This window comes from Bufo bufo, chromosome 3 (assembly GCF_905171765.1).
Source record: "Bufo bufo chromosome 3, aBufBuf1.1, whole genome shotgun sequence".
Taxonomy (NCBI): domain Eukaryota; kingdom Metazoa; phylum Chordata; class Amphibia; order Anura; family Bufonidae; genus Bufo; species Bufo bufo.
In genome coordinates this window covers 354,487,232-354,507,219 of record NC_053391.1, presented here as the reverse complement: position 1 = coordinate 354,507,219, position 19,988 = coordinate 354,487,232, and the positions used below count along the sequence as shown (strand labels likewise).

Below are 19,988 nucleotides of genomic sequence, written 5' to 3'. Positions count from 1 at the left end.
ACCTCAAGAAAGCCATTCACACCAGACATCCCAAGAATATTGCTCAACTAAAACAGTTCTGTAAAGAGGAATGGTCAAGAATTACTCCTGACCGTTCTGCACGTCTGATCTGCAACTACAGGAAAAGTTTGGTTAAAATTATTGCTGCCAAAGGAGGTTGTGGCAAACCCAGCCACTGTATATTGTCATTCCTGTATGTACGATGTTATTGCATATGTGTATGCCACTTTAAAGAACCAAGCGTATATATGGTTTATGTAATATGGTTCAGGTGGGCTGTAACGTTCCTATGCTGGCTGCATGAAAACCGCCAGCATTCATGCAATTGTATGCTGTTATGTGAGGGGACCCAGATAGCTAATTGTATTGTATTTGTGTATTCTGAGCGGCATTCACCTAATGATATGCCCTCAGACTTGAGCTATCTGGGATATGTTAATGTCTGTGTTTGCTGGGGGGGTGTGACATTGTGTGTTTGGGTGGGGATTCCTGTCCTGTTGTCTCTCTGTGTGTATTGGCGATGTCCTTTGTCCTGAGAGATAATTGAATTACTTCTCGGTTGTCTCCAGGACAGAGGATATTGTGTATTCGTCTGTCTGTGATGATTGCATCAACCCAGTGTGAGGTAATTCTATCACGGACAGAGGGGAGGATTTTGTGTGGGAGTGTCTGAGTGTATTGTACGTGGTTATTGGCTGTTTTTACAAAACCCTGGGGTGGTAACTTTGTTGGAAGATGTGTATAAAATGCTTGTGTGTTAAAATAAAGGGAGTTCCTGTTTTAACCCTCAAAGTGAAGTGTCGTCTCATTCTTGGGGGAGGATTTATTGCATGCTGTCCCAGTTTGACTGCTAGGAGTGAAAACCTATTCGTATGGTTCCTATTCAACTGTCTACAGCATTCAGAGGCTTGAAGAGGATTTATAGGCTTCTTCGGTTCGGTAAATGTGGTGTCTGCCAGAGTGCTTGGAAACCTCAGGAAAACGCTAGGAGCATCGTCAACGGAGGTACCCAGTCGGAGTGCCAGGTGATCCGTTACAGAGGTTCAATCAGTTATTAAATCCAAGGGTTCACATACTTTTTCCACCTGCACTGTGAATGTTTACATGGTGTGTTCAATAAAAACATGGTAACATTTAATTCTTTGTGTGTTATTAGTTTAAGCAGACTGTGATTGTCTATTGTTGTGACTTAGATGAAGATCAGATCACATTTTATGAACAATTTCTGCAGAAATCCATATCATTCCAAAGGGTTCACATACTTTTTCTTGCAACTGTATAACCTGTTTTATGCTGCAATGCATCTTTATGCATTATCCCTGCCTACAGGTGTGTCAGATTGCATTACACTGAGCCTACCACTAGGGGGAGACAACACATCCCATATATATACAGTCAGGTCCATAAATATTGGGACATGGACACATTTCTAACATTTTTGGCTCTATACACCACCACAATGGATTTAAAATGTAATGAACAAGATATGCTTTATCTTCAGACTGTCAGCTTTAATTCGAGGGTATTTACATACAAATCAGGTGAACGATGTAGGAATTACAACCATTTGCATATGTGCCTCCCACTTGTTAAGGGACCAAACGTAATGGGACAATTGGCTTCTCAGCTGTTCCATGGCCAGGTGTGTGTTATTCCCTCATTATTCCAATTACAATGAGCAGATAAAAGGTCCAGAGTTCATTTCAAGTGTGCTATTTGCATTTGGAATCTGTTGCTGTCAACTCTCAAGATGAGATCCAAAGAGCTGTCACTATCAGTGAAGCAAGCCATCATTAGGCTGAAAAAACACAACAAACCCATCAGAGAGATAGCAAATACATTAGGCGTGGCCAAAACAACTGTTTGGAACATTCTTAAAAAGAAGGAATGCACCGGTGAGCTCAGCAACACCAAAATACCCGGAAGACCACGGAAAACAACTGTGGTGGATGAACGAAGAATTCTTTCCCTGGTAAAGAAAACACCCTTCACAATAGTTGGCCAGATCAAAAACACTCTCCAGGAGGTAGGTGTATGTGTGTCAAAGTCAACAATCAAGAGAAGACTTCACCAGAGTTAATACAGAGGGTTCACTAGAAGATGCAAACCATTGGTGAGCCTCAAAAACAGGAGGGCCAGATTAGAGTTTGCCAAACAACATCAAAAAAAGCCTTCACAGTTCTGGAACAACATCCTATGGACAGATGAGATCAAGATCAACTTGTACCCGAGTGATGGGAAGAGAAGAGTATGGTGAAGGAAAGGAATTGCTCATGAATCATGAGCAGTTCCTTTCCTTCACCATACTCTTCATGATCCTAAGCATACCACCTCATCAGTGAAGCATGGTGGTGGTAGTGTCATGGTGTGGGCATGTATGGCTGCCAATGGAACAGGTTCTCTTGTATTTATTGATGATGTGACTGCTGACAAAAGCAGCAAGATGAATTCTGAAGTGTTTCGGGCAATATTATCTGCTCATATTCAGTCAAATGCTTCAGAACTCATTGGACGGTGCTTCACAGTGCAGATGGACAATGACCCAAAGCATACAGCAAAAGCAACCAAATAGTTTTTTAAGGGAAAGAAGTGGAATTTTATGCAATGGCCACGTCAATCACCTGACCTGAATCCGATTGAGCATGAATTTCACTTGCTGAAGTCAAAACTGAAGGGGAAATGCCCCAAGAACAAGCAGGAAGTGAAGACAGTTGCAGTAGAGACCTGGCAGAGCATCACCAGGGATGAAACCCAGCGTTTGGTGATGTCTATGTGTTCCAGACTTCAGGCTGTAATTGACTGCAAAGGATTTGCAACTAAGTATTAAAAAGTGAAAGTTTGATTTATGATTTTTATTCTGTTCCATTACTTTTGGTCCCTTAACAAGTGGGAGGCACATATGCAAACTGTTGTAATTCCTACACCGTTCACCTGATTTGGATGTAAATACCCTCAAATTAAAGCTGACAGTCTGCAGTTAAAGCACATCTTGTTCGTTTCATTTCAAATCCATTGTGGTGGTGTATAGAGCCAAAAATGTTAGAATTGTGTTGATGTCCCAATATTTATGGACCTGACTGTATATAGCGCAGCTCAGGCCTAGTCTTGGCTGTTGTTTTTTAGTCTTAGCTCTCAGTCTGGAGTCTTCATCCCTGAGCTGAAGTGGTCCGCATACTCAAAAGGATATTAATCCAAAAATCACTAAAGAAACAGACACCCAAAGGGTTACGGCCATCGCGATACGCGCCTTAGGACCTTCGAAGTCAAAAGTGAAGGATTTACCGGCCTTCGGCAGCCTCACTAACCTGCACTGGGATAACAGGGACCAGCATAAAAGTCCTCTACTAGTAAGCATAAAACTGATATCATTAATAGCCTGAGAGATAGACATCACACCTAAGCAGTGGACCTCTTGCAGCCTCACCTCTGTCCATCTTAGAGAGACTGTTTTCTATATGGATGTGACTGTTACTAGGAGCAACGTTCAGTAAAAGTTCTAAGTTGGATTGCACCATCCTTGTCTCAGTCTTCAGTTCCTCAATTAACACTACAGTAAATGGTTGTACCACCACAAAAGGTACTGGCGTCACGACTACAAGGGACCTTGCCATAGGCACATTAATACAGCCCATCAAGGGCACCTCGAACCACCATCTGGCCTTTGTCCCTTACACCAGAGTGTGCCCCAGAGAATTCCTGTGCCGTTCTCCTCTTCACTTGTGCAGGCCTGCCCAGGGACGACGTAACCGTGAGTAACCAGAACTGTATTTACCTCGGCCTACCTAATGCTCACACCGTGACCTCACGTGTAATTCCCCTGTTGGGGTGGCACAGCATAGTTTTATACAGATTCGAACTGTAGTGAAAGATTCTAACTGTAGTGAAAAACAATGTTACAGTTCAAGACTGCCATAGAATTGTATTACACAAAACTTTCACTGTGTCTGGCTTTTCCCTCTAAAACTTTGCTATTCATAGTCGATTATGACTGCAGTGGAACATTACTGGCTTCTCAGTGCACATGCTGGAAATTTTTTTATTTTTTTTTGTGTGAACTGGCTGTGCATTAACCCTTTCCACAATTCAGTACAAATACAGTGCAAATGAACAGGATATATCAAATAAAATAAAATTCAACAGCATAAGTGCAAATAACGGCATAATCACAGTGCAAGTTAACCCTTCAGAGTACACTAAAGTACTGAGTTGATGGCTTTGCATTGCAGTAATAGGGGCAAAAGTCCACAAACCTCCAGACTCCAAAGTATACTCACTCCAGGGCACTACATATATGGCCAGAACTATTCCTCTCTCTGGTGCATGCGCAAACTCCTGAATTCATCTCATCAACACATGCGCAAGGGAGAGGAAGAATTCTGGTTCTGTCCACAGCCCCCTTCATCCTGGGCTACAGAAGTGACATCTCCATCCATCAACCAGACGTGGAAGCCTGGTAAAGGACATTAGCGAAAGCAGGATTTTAGGAGGAAGAACATCTCTGGTTTCACGAACAGCTGATCCATGCAGTTTCAAGACGGTAAGTCTATTTGAAACTTTCTTCCACAGGCAAGATTTAAGCAATTAAAGTCGGTTTGCCGGGGCCCACTGGGTCATTTAAAACCCCTTTAAGACTCATTCCTGTCATTATAAGTGGGGAGATAATCTGGTATTCATCTTTTTCTCACCATGGTTTAGTCAGTAGTACTTTATCATCATTCTGCTCTTGTTGTAGTAGAAATTACCTTTCTATGCACTGGCATCCTGTGAGCATCACTGGCCTTCAGCCAATCTGACAGGATCCCGGACATTAAGGAAGGATCCACATGGCAATAGCAGCATTGTCCCATTTAGATTTAGTCTTTATCACTGGGCTGAGATTGATTTCTGCCCAGTGATTAAGATACTACTTTTAGCTTTAGTTTTGGAGGGAAAATTTCCCGCCTCTTTTTTGTGGGTCACTGGGCAGAATGGTTATTCCGCCCAGTGATAGCCAAAATTGGTTAAAGTAATGGGCCTATTGTGTTCCAGGGCCCCAGGTAGGGCTACCTGGACTCTGATAACAGGTACCTAAATGGTGGAGGAGGTTAGGATTGGGGCTATAATTGTCCTGGCTCTACAGGCTGTCTTGTCTTTTGTCTGCACCAGCCTGTGGAGCTGGATCTTTGTGCCCCCACCCGCCCTTCCTTAATAAGATTTTATGGTCATTGGCCTGTTGTGGGTGGTTTGACATATGTCATCCTGTGTAAAAGGATGGACTCTGAAGTTGTTGTTATTGATGGTTTGAGTCTGAGTTTATGGCTAAGCTATGAAAAATGTTGCTGGTTGATGGTTTTAATATTATACCGGCCTTCTGAGGAAGAGAGGAATAGCTTTGCACTGGATCTTCCTTGGCAAAGAACCTTCTGCTACCAGAGGGAAGACTGGAGAAGCTGACGTTAGGAGGTGGGCTAAGGATAATAAGTGGAACGATCCGACTCTCCATAGCCAGTTTTGTCAGGGGTTATCAGAGAGGCTTAAGGACACTTTGGCCTTTCATGAAACTCCTGTATCTCTGGAGGCTGCTATGTCTCTTGCATACGCATTGATAGATGCCTGAGAGAGAGATCTAGGGTCCCCTACTCTCAGGACGTACTATCACATGATGTATCGTCCTCCTCTGACACTTTGGGTGAATATACTCCTGACTTTAGGTCTGGGGACGAACCCTTGCAGTTAGGGGAGCTACTCCTGGATCCACTTTTAAGCATACTGGTCACAAGAAGGAATTGTGTTTTTTCTGCGGACAGGAGGGAAATTTTATCGGAGTATGTCCATACATTCAGCGTAAAAAAAAAGGGACGTTTAATTCCCATCTGACTCTTGGAGGGGTGATAGGAGAGTCAGAAAATGAGCATTTGTCTTTGACTGGTAGTACCCAATTTCTCCTGACTGCTGAGGTGGCGCTAAAGTAAATAACTGTGGGGATTGAGGTGTTTATCAACAGCGGGGCAGTGGTGAACCTGGTTGATGCTCAGTTCGTCCGTATGCATGGGTTGTCACCGAGTGCATTAGAGAAAAATATTTTCATTTTTGCTATTGATTCTGCACCTCTGACTCAGAAGTGTTTATTGCAAGTGGTGCATGATTTCAGATTAAGAATGGGTGACTTTCATCAGGAATTTATCTTGTGTTTTGTGTTGGAGGGTCTCCCTGCTCCGGTGGTCCTGGGTTTGCTGTGGTTGAGCAAGCACAATCCAACCATCGATTGGCAAGCTAGACAGATTCTGGATTGGGGTGATTGTTGCGTTGACAATTGTCTTAATACATCTTTTTCTGTTTTAACTACTAAGACCTTGCCTTCATTTATATCTGATTTTGCCAACGTATTTTCTGAGAGTGGATATCGGGATTTACCTCCACATCGGGAATATGATTGTCCTATCAATCTTATTCCCGGAGCTAAATTGCCCAAATCTAGGTTGTATAACCTTTTTGGACCTGAAAGACTGGCCATGAGAGAGTATATTACTAAGAGTTTGGCTAAAGGACACATAAGACCTTCCAAATCCCCAGTGGCAGCAGTGGGTTTTTTTTTGTTAAAAAAAAAAAGACGGAGGTCTTAGGCCATGTCTGGATTTCCGTGAACTCAATCGGATTACTGTCTGTGATCCTTACCCCCTTCCTTTGATTCCTGATTTGTTTAACCAGATTGTTGGTGCCAAGGTGTTCTCTAAGTTGGACTTAAAGGGGTTGTTCAAGTTATAGTTATTGATGACCTATCCTCAGGATAGGTCATCAATATCAGATCGGCTGGGGTCCAACACCCGGCACCCCCGCCGATCAGCTGTTTAAAGAGAAGGTGCACGCCGTGCCAGCGCTGCCTCCTCTTCATTGTTTACCTGCTCGCCGTTGCATCTGCAGCGGTGAGCAGGTGTAATTACACCCAAGCCATCCCATTCATTTCAATAGTACGGATCGCTTCTATACACTTGTCGCTCACGCGCCTTCTCTTTAAACAGCTGATCGGCGGGGGTGCCGGGGGTCGGACCCCAGCCGGTCTGATATTGATGACCTATCCTGAGGATAGGTCATCAATAAATATAACTTGGACAACCCCTTTAAGGGGGGCATATAATCTGCTCAGGATCAAGGAAGGGGATGAATGGAAGACGTCTTTCAATACTCCTGAGGGTCACTCTGAGAATCTGGTCATGCCTTTTGGGTTGACCAATGCTCCTGCGGTTCTCCAGCATTTTGTGAATAACATTTTTCATCACCTGTTGGGGAGGTTTGTAGTCGTGTATTTGGATGACATACTAATTTATTCTCCAGACATGGAGATACATCAGGATCACGTTAGACAGGTGTTGCAGATCCTAAGGGATAATAAATTGTATGCAAAATTAGAGAAGTGTGTTTTTGCTGTACACGAGGTGCAATTTTTGGGATACCAGTTGTTTCCGGAGAAAGTCCGTGCACTTTCCTGTGTATGAACTTGCCTACCTTTGGGGTCTGTTCATACTGGTAGTTAGTCAGGGCTTTGGTTAGGGTTTTTACTAGGAGGTGTCCATATTCCTTCCCTAATTTTCAGGCCTTATTTCCTTTATCCTTTCCTTCCTATGTTCGCTGTGGGGTTTTCCTCCAACATTAGAGCGTGACACAGGGAGGGACAGTTAATATACTGGCGGAAGTTCCCATAGGGAGATAGGAGATGTAGGCAGGCATCATAGTTTGACCACTGAGGGATACATCTTCATCATTTCATTTGTTAACATTCACTAACATGGGAGTCCTCTGCTCCTCCTCACCCCTACAACTTTGAATGGAGCAAATGCATGCATGCTGCCAATCCTTTCTGACTCTATAGCATTGACAGAAACATGCAAAATCATGTTTTTGATGTACCTGAGGCACTTTGTCTCAAGATAAGATTATTTTATTTTGTAAAATGTATATTTAATGTATACCAAATAATATAAAGCAATATAACGTCATATAATATTGCTGATGCACATCTGTAGTCTTCTAGGATTGTCATAGTTTTCCACATACATCGGATAGGTAATCTAAGACATTTTCCTTCAAGGACCAATAAAGGACCAATAAATCTGTTTTAATGAGGACAGTTTTTCCATGCCAATAAGGATTAAAGCCTATGTAATTCTATCATGGTATGCAAACATTTTTAGATACTTGGCATTACATCTACATTCTAGAGCAGTACATGGAGGGTGAGAAGAGTGACAGGTGATGATTAAAACTAACCCTTTGTGAACAGTATTGACCTCACAACTGCTTAGAAAATGCTAACAAAACTGGGAAGATATTTGGTAGAACTGACTATACATACAGAATAAACCACGGACATCACTAACTAATGAGAAGTTAGAAACAGCACCACTCTTGTCCATAGTATTGTGACTCAACCCTATAACCCCTTGAATACTTACTGTTGCAAAGTTAAAAGTTTGAGAGTGACTTTCAATCATTTATCTTTTCTAATGATGTGCATAAATCAATAGTGCAGGCAAATATACAGTAACAAACTTTGTAATATATCTTATCAGAGAAAAATGCCTTGTTCTTCATTTATCAGCTGTTTTCTTGCTCCATAGACATAAATATTAAAATACATATATTTTTTTAAAATAATAATCATTTTTTCCCCAAAGGTTTTTACTTTTTAAAAAGTATTAAAACATAACAAAAATCTATAAGAATTTGATATCATTGTAATCATACTGACCCTGAAAATGAAGTTAACATGTCAGCTTTAAGGGTGTATTAGACTCCAGATTTTCAGGCAGATGATCGCTAATGAGTGTTCCTATTAGCGATCATCTGGAAGTCTAAGGCCCCTTGCAGACGAGCGTTCCTCCAGCAGCGAGTCCGCATCGCAGAACCCGGCCTGACATCCTATCGCTGCCGGGAGTCACATAGCATTATATTGATTTATGATGCTATGTAACCCTCACAGCAGGGGCGTCGTTAGGTCAAAACATTCGGGGCTTGAGCCCCGGATGTTTTGACCAGTGCCCCAAATGTTATGCTGGCAGGGCCGGCCGGCGCTCTGTCTCTCCTGCGCGACACCGGCCCCGCCGCTTTAACTCTAAAAAACTGTAATCCTAATCCGCCTGGCGCCTGCCCTGCAGACTTAACTTTTAACTTGAAATCAGCCGCAACCGCCCGCTCATCTCTGACTAGATTCTTACTGCAGCTCCGGTAACAGCAGACAGTGAGGGCGGCACTTGCTCACTGACGTCAGGATCCTGCTCCTCCCACTAGGCGGCGCAGGCGCGTGACGTCAGTGAGTGATCACCGCCCGCACTGCCTGCTGTTACCGGAGCTGACTAGCTGAGCCTGAGACTGAGTAAGACTAGAGATGAGCGCTGAATCTGATTTATAAAGTTAAAATTGCACTTGCAGGATACGGATGGATTACAGTTTAAAATGTTAATGTACAGTTGAACACTCCTGTGAGCGGCAGGGAGGGGGATCTGTGGATGGCACTGTTATGGGGAGGGGGATCTGTGGTGGATGGCACTGTTATAGGGAGGGGATCTGTGGATGGCACTGTTATAGGGAGGGGGATCTGTGGATGGCACTGCTATGGAGGGGGATCTGTGGATGGCACTGTTATGGAGGGGGATCTGTGGATGGCACTGTTATGGAGGGGGATCTGTGGATGGCACTGTTATGGAGGGGGATCTGTGGATGGCACTGTTATAGGGAGGGGGATCTGTGGATGGCACTGTTATGGATGATCTGTGGGGTTGCCCAGACGGCTAGGCCCTTCACCTTCACTGTAGTAATTAACCCCATTCAGCAGTCCCCCATTCACTGAAGGGGGACTACTGAAAGGGGTTAATAAATACTATTAAGGCCCCCCCCCCCGTGGCGATGACGGCGTGGCTTCATGGAATGGGGGCCTGGCTTCACGTGGGCTCTTGCTCCGGATGTCTTCAGACCTTAGCAACGCCCCTGGCTTACAGTTCTGGAATGTATTGGATAAGACTGGTAGCATTATGCCAGTGTTATCTAGTACATTCCAGAACTGTAAGGGTTACATAGCATCATAAATCAATATAATGCTGTGTGACCCCTGGCAGCGATTGGAGTTCAGGCCGAGTGCTGCGATGCGGACTCACTGCGGGAGGAACACTCGTCTGCAAGGGGTCTAATACTGCCTCCAAATACCCAATAAATGAGCTCATTCATCTGACAATTGTGATTTTTCAGCATGTTTAAAAATCACAATGGTGCCTGCCGCAGATAGCGCTGTGTAAAAGCGATCTGCCACCGCCACACTGGTCCCATGCATGGAGATGAGCGATGGCATAGTGATTACTCCTCCCCATGCAACGGAGGACATCACTGCTTGTAATAGCTGCGGTGTCCTCTGCTAGCTATCTGACGATTGCCGTGAGGGAACGCTTCCCTCCCGACAATCGTCTGCGGCATCAGGGTGTCTAATACACTTTGCTGTCTAATACACTGTAAAAATGAAACCCATAAAACAATGGCACAATTGCATTTTCTTTCCAATTCCACCCCATTTAGATTTTTTCCAGCTTCCCACTAGATCATATAAAATATTAAGTGAAACCATTAGAAAGTACAACCTGTCCTGCAACTTAACTATATGAACAGAAAAATACATATCTATGGCTCCTGAAAAACAGAGGGGGAAAAAGAAAGTGAAATATTTTTTTTTTTAAATGGCTGCATCGGGAAGGGGTTAAAAGCAGTTGTTTGGTTGAAATACTTTTTTCAAACACTCTGTTAGGGAATTCAGAGTTAGTTGAGAGAAGTTGCCGTTCAGGATTATACTTATTAGCCAGTGTGAAAAGTGGCTACACAGGAGCAGGGGTATCCATGCAGGGGTACACCACCAATGAGGCGAGGTGAGGCGATTGCCTCAGGCAGCACCAGGTAGGGGGAAGAGGGGTCAGCGGATTTTCTGTTTCTGCAGTATAGTATTGGGAAGCACAGTGGGCACAGTATGTGGTGCTGTATTACCCTTTATGTTTTGTAGCTCTGTATGTAATGTTTTCCAAGTATGTCTTTAACAGTAGGACTGGAGGGAAGTGGTTAAGGAATTGGCTTTGGATGGGGGGGGGGGGGGGGTGGGGTTGGGTTGCCATTTGAGTTTTCGCCTCAGGCAGCAGAAAGGCTAGGTGCACCTCTGCATCCATGGCCTACAGATACAGCCTGTGGTGGTGCCATAGTGGAAATTTCTACTTGCTGCTTGATTCTCTCACTGATTAGTGAGCTTCCAGCCAGCAGCAAACACACAGTGTTAAGTTTTTTTTATCACGTTTTGCTGTACCAGACAATCCCCTCTAAATGAAGCCTAAGTCCTCTTTCACACGTTAGTAAATCATGGATGTGTGCTGTCCATGAATGCGGATTACCCATGCACATTATAGTCTGTAGGTCCGTGAAAAAAACACAGACGTAACATGAATGCTATCCGTGGCTGGTCTGTGGTTTTCACGGATCGTTGCAAGGAGATGCTCTATAAATTCATTTTCATCCTAGCAGTGTCCATGGAATACAGATGACACACGGAGGGCAAAAAAACGGACACAGATTCCTCAAGAACATCTTTATGAACGAACGGATGACTATCTCATCACAGATGTCGTCATTGACATGGATGTTTAAATGAAGCTAACTAGTACTTTTATATTTTGATAGGCCCCCCTATGTAGCCCATGAACCTTTAAAATGTACTAAAAGTGTATGTTACAAAGTGATTTACTGTTCCTAGAAGGGTCACCTGAATATAAGGTATCACAGGGTATCATGTTGCTGGTACATCTGGTTCCTAATGCCAGGTCCATCTGGTCTCACCTTTAGGGGTATAGCCCCATGCAGCGACTGCAATGTGGCCGAGAAACCCACTCACAATCAAACATATTTTATGTAACCCTTAATTGTAACCCTTAATTATTACAATGATCCAGCCTCACAAGTGTGCTAAGAACTGGGTGTATCTGTTTAATGATAGACTGACCTTGTTCTAAATTTCTTCTTGGTAGTTGCTGTTTCCATTTGAAGTTTCCGCTTGTTTTGCTCAGACTCCTCTTCTTCTCTGTGGACATATCTAATAGTCTTCTCCATCTCAGACACAGACTTCTCAAGGTATCTAGAAAGCAAGAAGGATGTCTGTCTGCTCTGTAGTTTCAAATTTTAATTCAGTGTATAGCCATATATGTGTTAATGCTATAGGGTCCATATGTTCCTCAGAAGTAAAGTCATCACACAGTAAACATCAGCATTTTGCTAAAAGTATGATTTATTAATAAAATATACACATTAATAAGTATTTGACTTTGAAAAAAATAAAAAATTGTCTTTACTAAATCATTTATTACTCCTTGGCTGGCTGCTAGGTGTGTTTTATGCCTCACACCCACTGGATGAGGCTTGACAATAATAATAGTGAGGGATGCTAATATGTCTACTAGCATATAAGGACAGATGCTAAATGATTTATTATAAGTGGGTCGAACAGGGATGTGACCATTAATGAATATTCATAATGATCCTTTTTAACCCCTTAAGGACTCAGCCCTATTTCACCTTAAGGACTTGGCCATTTTTTGCAAATCTGACCAGTGTCACTTTAAGTGCTCATAACTTTAAAACGCTTTGACTTACCCAGGCCATTCTGAGATTGTTTTTTCGTCACATATTGTACTTCATGACACTGCTAAAATTGGGTCAAAAAAGTTAATTTTTTTGCATAAAAAAATAAAATTTTTACCGAAAATTTTGAAAAATTAGCAAATTTCAAAGTTTCAGTTTCTCTACCTCTGTAATACATAGTAATACCCCCAAAAATTGTGATGACTTTACATTCCCCATATGTCTACTTCATGTTTGTAGCATTTTGGGAATGATATTTTATTTTTTGGGGATGTTACAAGGCTTAGAAGTTTAGAAGCAAATTTTGAAATTTTCACAAATCTTCAAAATCCCACTTTTTATGGACCAGTTCAGATTTGAAGTCATATTGTGAGGCTTAGATAATAGAAACCTCCCAAAAATGACCCCATTCTAGAAACTACACCCCTCAAGGTATTCAAAACAGTTTTTTCAAACTGTATTAACCCTTTAGGTCTTCCACAAGAGTTAATGGCAGATGGAGAAACAATTTAGAAATTTCAATTTTTTGGAAAATTTTCCAATATAATCAATTTTTTCCAGGAGTAAAACAGGGGTTAACTGCCAAACAAAACTCAAAATGGGTTGCCCTGATTCTGTAGTTTGCAAAAACACCCCATATGTGGTCGTAAACTACTGTTTGGCCAAACGGGAGCACATAGAAGGAGGGGAACACCATATGGGTTTTGGAAGGCAGATTTTGCAGGACTGGTTTTGTTTATACCATGTCCCATTTGAAGCCCCCTGTTGCACCCCTAGAATAGAAATTTCAAAAAAGTGACTCCATCTAAGAAAGTACACCCCTCAAGGTATTCAAAACTGGGTTTACAAACTTTGTTAACCCTTTAGGTGCTCCACAAGAGTTATTGGCAGATGGAGAAACAATTTAGAAATTTCAATTTTTTTGAAAATTTTCCAATATAATACATTTTTTCCAGGAGTAAAACAGGGGTTAACTGCCAAACAAAACTCAAAATGGGTTGCCCTGATTCTGTAGTTTGCAAAAACACCCCAAATGTGGTCGTAAACTACTGTTTGGCCAAACGGGAGCACATAGAAGGAGGGGAACACCATATGGGTTTTGGAAGGCAGATTTTGCAGGACTGGTTTCGTTTATACCATGTCCCATTTGAAGCCCCCTGTTGCACCCCTAGAATAGAAATTTCAAAAAAGTGACTCCATCTAAGAAAGTACACCCCTCAAGGTATTCAAAACTGGGTTTACAAACTTTGTTAACCCTTTAGGTGTTCCACAAGAATTATTGACAGATGGAGAAACAATTTAGAAATTTCTATTTTTTGGAAAATTTTCCAATATATAATATTCCAGGAGTAAACCAAGGGTTAACTGCCAAACAAAACTTAAAATGGGTTGCCCTGATTCTGTAGTTTGCAGAAACACCCCATATGTGGTCGTAAACTACTATTTGGCTAAACGGCAGGACATAGAAGAAGGGGAACGTCATATGGTTTTTGGAAGGCAGATTTTGCTGGACTGGTTTATTTACACCATGTACCCTTTCAAGCCCCCTGATGCACCCCTAGAGTAGAAACTCCATAAAAGTGACCCTATCTAGGAAACTACGGGATAAGGTGGTTGTTGTTTTGGGACTATTTTAGGGGTAAATATGATTTTTGGTTGCTCTATATTACTCTTTTTTGAGGCAATGTAACAAAAAAAATTTTTTAAAAATTGTTTCTACATTCGCTATTTAGTTTTGTGGAACACCTAAAGGGTTAACATAGTTTGTAAAGTAACTTTTGAATACCTTGAGGGGTGTAGTTTCTTAGATGGGGTCACTTTTTTGGAGTTTCTAGTCTAGGCTACATCAGGGGGGGCTTCTAATGGGACATGGTGTCAAAAAAAAAACTGTCCATCAAAATCTGCCTTCCAGAAACCGTATGGAGTTCCCTTCGTTCTATGCCCTGCCGTGCGGCTATATAGCCATTTACGACCACATATGGGGTGTTTCTGCAAACTACAGAATCAGGGCCATAAATATTGAGTTTTGTTTGGCTGTTAACCCTTGCTTTATTACCGGCAAAAAGGATTCAAATGGAAATTTTGCCCAAAAATGGGTGTTTTGGCACCGTTTTTATTTTATATTTTTAACACCGTTCATCCGAGGCGTTTGGTCAAAAGTTATTTTTATAGCGACGACTTTTACGCACGCGACGATGCCCAATATGTATGGCTCTCAGACTTTGGAGACACTAAGCAGGCATCCTAAAAACTGCGGCCCTCCAGATGTTGTAAAACTACAATTCCCACCATGCCCTGCTGATGGCTGTAGGTTGTCTGGGCATGCTGGGAGTTATAGTTTTGCAACATCTGGAGGGCCGCAGTTTGAGGATGCCTGCTCTAAAACTAATATTTTTTTGGGGAAAAAAAATTGTTTCCGTGTCTCCAAAGTCTGAGAGCCATAGTTTTTTATGTTCTCTAGTGGACTGTTGGGGATTATAAAAATTTAGTACTCCATGGAAGTGTGATACTCCCTGAAGAAATTGATAATGCAGAGGCCCGGATGATCGGGGCACGTGTCACATTGAGTAGTGGTGTCCTTCCGTATCCCCCTCTTGTGACACACTCTGCATCTTTTTTGGGTTCGTCCCTTCTTTCCAGTATGGGGGACCACACCTGGAAAGTGTTGGCCAGGGACGATCCGGGCGCCTCCAATTCCCGAGGTACTCCGGCCTGCTCTTTCCCGGTCCGAAAAGATCAGGTCTTTGAGGACTGCCTCATAGAATTGGAGGAATGTCCCTGTGCTGCCAGCGCTTCGGGATAGTACAAAAGAGTTGTACATGGCAACGTGTACCAAGTAGACCGCAACTTTTTTGTACCATGCCCGGGTTTTGCGCATGGCATTATATGGCTTGAGGACTTGATCAGAGAGATCAACTCCTCCCATATACCGATTGTAGTCGACGATACAATCGGGCTTGAGGACCGTTGCCGCGGTACCTCGCACAGGGACTGGGGTGGTGCTGTTACCGTGGATTGTGGACAGCATAAGGACATCCCTCTTGTCCTTATATCTGACCAGCAACAGGTTTCCACTGGTAAGTGCACGGGTCTCACCCCTGGGGATAGGTACCTGGAGGGGGTGGGCAGGGAGGCCGCGTTGATTTTTCCGCACGGTCCCACAAGCGAACGTGGATCTGGCGGCAAGGGACCTGAACAAGGGAATGCTGGTATAAAAGTTGTCCACGTACAAGTGGTAACCGTTATCCAGCAGTGGGTACATAAGGTCCCACACGAGTTTCCCGGTAACACCCAGAGTGGGGGGACATTCTGGGGGTTGAATCCTGGAATCTCGCCCCTCGTACACACAAAATTTGTAAGTGAACCCTGAGGTACTCTCACAAATTTTGTATAGCTTCACGCCATACCTCGCCCGCTTTGTGGGAATATATTGGCGGAAACTGAGTCTCCCCTTGAACGCAACGAGAGACTCATCAACCGCGACCTCCCTTCCAGGTACGTAGGCCTGCTGAAATGTGGCCCCAAAGTGATCGATGACCGGCCGTATCTTATACAGCCGGTCATAGGCAGGATCACCTCGGGGTGGACATGCTGCATTATCGGAATAATGCAGACATTTCCGGATGGCCTCAAACCGGGGACGTGTCATAATCATACTGTACAGTGGGGTCTGGTATAGGACGTCCCCACTCCAGTATTGTCTGACACTGGGTTTTTGGACTAGACCCATATGCAGCACGAGGCCCCAAAATGTCCTCATCTCGGCTGCACTGACCGGCGTCCAGCCACCGGGTCTAGCCAAAAATGAGCCTGGGTTTTGAGCGACGAACTGTTGGGCGTACAGATTCGTCTGCTCCACCATCAGATTCACCAGTGGGTTACTGAAAAAAAAACTAAAATAGTCAATTTCAGTAAACCCCACTGTGGGAATCTGGATTCCAGGATTGCCAGCAAAATCCGGAATCTCAGGCTCAAAGTCCACTGGGGGACACCAGCTAAGTTCATCGGCAGGGGGCTCCGGTGGACTTATTTGGTGGGCCGGGAAACCAGTACGAACCCCAGGGCGGCTCGTACTAGGGTGGGCCACAGGATCCCTAGCATGTGGCAGGGGGGGGGGTCTGGGGTCTGATAGATGGATCAGAAAGAAAGAAAAGTTTAGTGTAAAAGCTTTTTTTGTTCTTCTAACTTTTCCCTTCTTTCCCTTCCTAACGGTGCCTCTCCCTCACTGACCCTAACCTACCTGGGTGGCGATGGGTGCAGGAGGGTGATGGATTACGATTAGGGGGACTCAGGAGCTGGACGCTGGACGGTGCTGCACGGTCAGGGTGCTGGACAGGAAGAGGAGGGGAGAGAGGAGCGCAGGAAGTTTGAATCTCGCGCCTCTCTCCCCTGCACCAATCAGCACCCTGGACAGCGGCGTTCAGCACCAGGGCCAGCACCGCCTCTCCAAATCCTCGGACTGCGATAGGTGCTGTATAATTACGCCACCGATCGCAGTCTTTTTCCGGTTCATCGGGTCACAGGACACCCGAATGGACCGGAAACGCAGAAAACCGCAGGTCTGAATTGACCTGCGGTTTTCTGCGATCGTCGATACGGGGGGGTCAAATGACCCCCCCCTGCATTGTTACGGGATGCCGGCTGAATGATTTCAGCCGAAATCCCGTTCCGATTAACCCCCGCTTCGCCGGAATAGCAAATTAAAGCCATGACGTACCGGTACGTCATGGGTCCTTAAGGATTCGGGAACCATGCCGTACCGGTACGTCCTAAGTCCTTAAGGGGTTAAGATACACGGCTGTAATTAAAGAATATCAAGGGATTATACACAGGAGTATGTGACATTAGTAATATCATAAGTGATAGCCAGCCTGGCTTTACCAAGGACAGAAGTTGTCAAACTAACCTGATTTATGAAGTGATGAGCAGAAGTCTGTAAGGTGCGGCAGCTTTGGATATATTGGACTTTTGGACTTTGCAAAGGTGTTTGACACTGTCCCTCATAATGGGTAAAATAGGGTCTATATTTTGCAACTGGGCAGTAAACTGGATTAAGGATCGTATCCCAAGATTGCAGATAAATGATTCTTAAGGTCCCTTTACACATGGGGCGTAGCTATAGGGTAAGCAGGGGAAGCAGCTGCTTTAGGGCCCAAACCCACAAGGGACCCCCTCAGGAGGAAGACAAAGATTTTATTGTCAGGGTTGCTTCAACGGTATTATACAATGACATTATATAGAGACGCACTGTAGGAAATGGCTGGCCTCATCTGACAGCTCTATCTTGACTAGCCACAGGAGTGAGGGTGGCACAAGAGTTGGGGGTTGCAAAGAAGTTGCTGGGGGGCCCCGTTCAAAAATTTGCTGTGGGGCCCAGTCAGTTGTAGTTATGCCACTATGATGCACGTTCATTGGGTGAAAGCATTGTTGGGGCACAACCAAAACCATTGTTTCTGGGCAGCAGATGGTTATGTGTAAAGAGAGATCTGCTGCCCAGAAACTAAGAATCTATTTGGGAAAAAGTGATCATTGTAGCCATTGCTTATCCTCATACAGTGAAGGTGATTGCTGCATGTAAAAGCAGCTCTCGCCTCCTCTGACAAGAAAGCAATTGTCATGAATGAATGAATGCTTTGTAACATCAGTCAGTGTAAAGGGGAATTTACTCTGAATGATGACAAGTTAGAAATAGTGTATTCCAAGGTTCAGTGTTGGATCCACTATTTTCCTACTTATTTATTAATGATAAAGAATGGGATTAATAGTTTTAATTTTTGTACACTACATAAGGCTTTTATTGTTTTTTTTTAGTGTCAATTTGGTCATCTCATCATTAAAGGGGTATCCCCATGTTAGACATTGGCATTTCCAGTGGATATGTCATATGTATTTAATAGATGTGGGTCCCACCTATGGGACCTGCAGCCATCTCGTGAACCGGGGAGTAGCAGGATAGGACTGGATTGGTAGGTATGCTTTTGCACGGTTCCCTCCGTTTACTTCTATGAAAGTCATGGAAACAGCCCAGTACGGCTTGCAGGATGGGGTTTTAGGAAGATAGGTGGAGACTCAGAGGTGGGATATGCAATTACGTGTAACCACCCTTTCACTCCTGACATCAGAAGAAATATGTGAATATTTAGATAGGTTAACAAGTCAACATACAACTTTACAGTACTTTGTTCCACTGACAGGTCTATGCAAATCATATCAAGTAATAATTAAATATGATTGTCTATCTATTCAGTGTGATTGCCTACTGTCTCCTATACCTCTATGTGGTAAATGCTTGGTGTCTGTTTTATAATCCTTAGGATGAAATAAATCTGTCTGTGGTATCACTAGCTGGCATGGTATCTTAGCTTTACATATTGTTTTGCTTGGGTACCAGTTCAAACCCAGACCTTTTTAGCTTTTTTTGCTTACTAGTGGAATTCAGTTTGATATATTACTTGGAGTCAATGGTTTGTTACCTGGTCGATAAACAGAAGCCATTCGCCTTTCCCTAATATTTTATGTGTTGCCTTTTCCCTCTTGAATTGTACTCTAGTATGCATCTACATTTGCAATGTTCTCCTAATACATTCTTACATTCAGTAAGCAGTACTACAAAATACTAACTACTTCTATTCCTTAGCTTGTACCTATGTTTGCGTCTTTCAGTTTATGTCTACATATTAAACTCCCCACAGTTTAACAAACTATGGTAATTTAATATTTTCTAGATCCTTAGAATTATCACTATAAAGAGACAATGTATGGATGTATAAGCCCAAAAATATATAAAACTAAAATAATATTGAAAAGTGATTACTCACGATTATTGCTGTGTCTGTTCAAGAACGTGTTGCTCAGAAAGAATAACCACAGTCCCCTATCTCGGCTGGTGACATCAGAGGGACACTTAAAAAAGGGGCTGATTATAAGCAATATAAAAATAGCTGCTCTTTGAGAGATGAACCTTGTAAACTATGATCCCAAACAATCTCTGGTTTACTTTCAACAAAAGTCTCAGTACATAGTGCATCTTCTATTTTGTACCAGGATGAGAGAATACACTATGGGTGTATAAATATACTAGGGATTAAGATGGATTTAAGAAAGGCCATTGGGAGGGAGTTGGATTAAGTTCTGGACACTGACATTTAAAAAGAACAAAGATGAAACTATCTCATTTAATTAAAGTTATGGTTGAACCTCAAAATGTTCTCCCATCTATTTAAACAGCTGTATATAGATGCATAGTATGTCCCCATGATATGTTACTATAGAACTATTTATGTATACTAAGGCACATACATTTATGAATACTTCATAAACAATGCACCATTCCATTGTTATCTAGGAATTTGATA

At 43.1% G+C, this 19,988-nt stretch overlaps 1 protein-coding gene across 3 annotated transcripts in view; it reads right to left on the bottom strand.

The window, feature by feature from the left end:
* Positions 1-19,586, bottom strand: part of MYOM3 (myomesin 3) — a 191,574-nt gene extending 171,988 nt beyond the window's left edge. For all 3 annotated transcript variants that reach the window (XM_040424500.1, XM_040424502.1, XM_040424501.1), the window contains exons 1-2: positions 19,452-19,586; positions 11,999-12,130 (exon numbers count right to left, since the gene is read on the bottom strand). In XM_040424500.1, coding sequence (XP_040280434.1) covers positions 11,999-12,105 — 107 coding nt within the window. In that variant the 5' untranslated portion in view covers positions 12,106-12,130; positions 19,452-19,586. The remainder of the gene's footprint in view (positions 1-11,998; positions 12,131-19,451) is intronic.
* Positions 19,587-19,988: the final 402 nt, after the last annotated feature.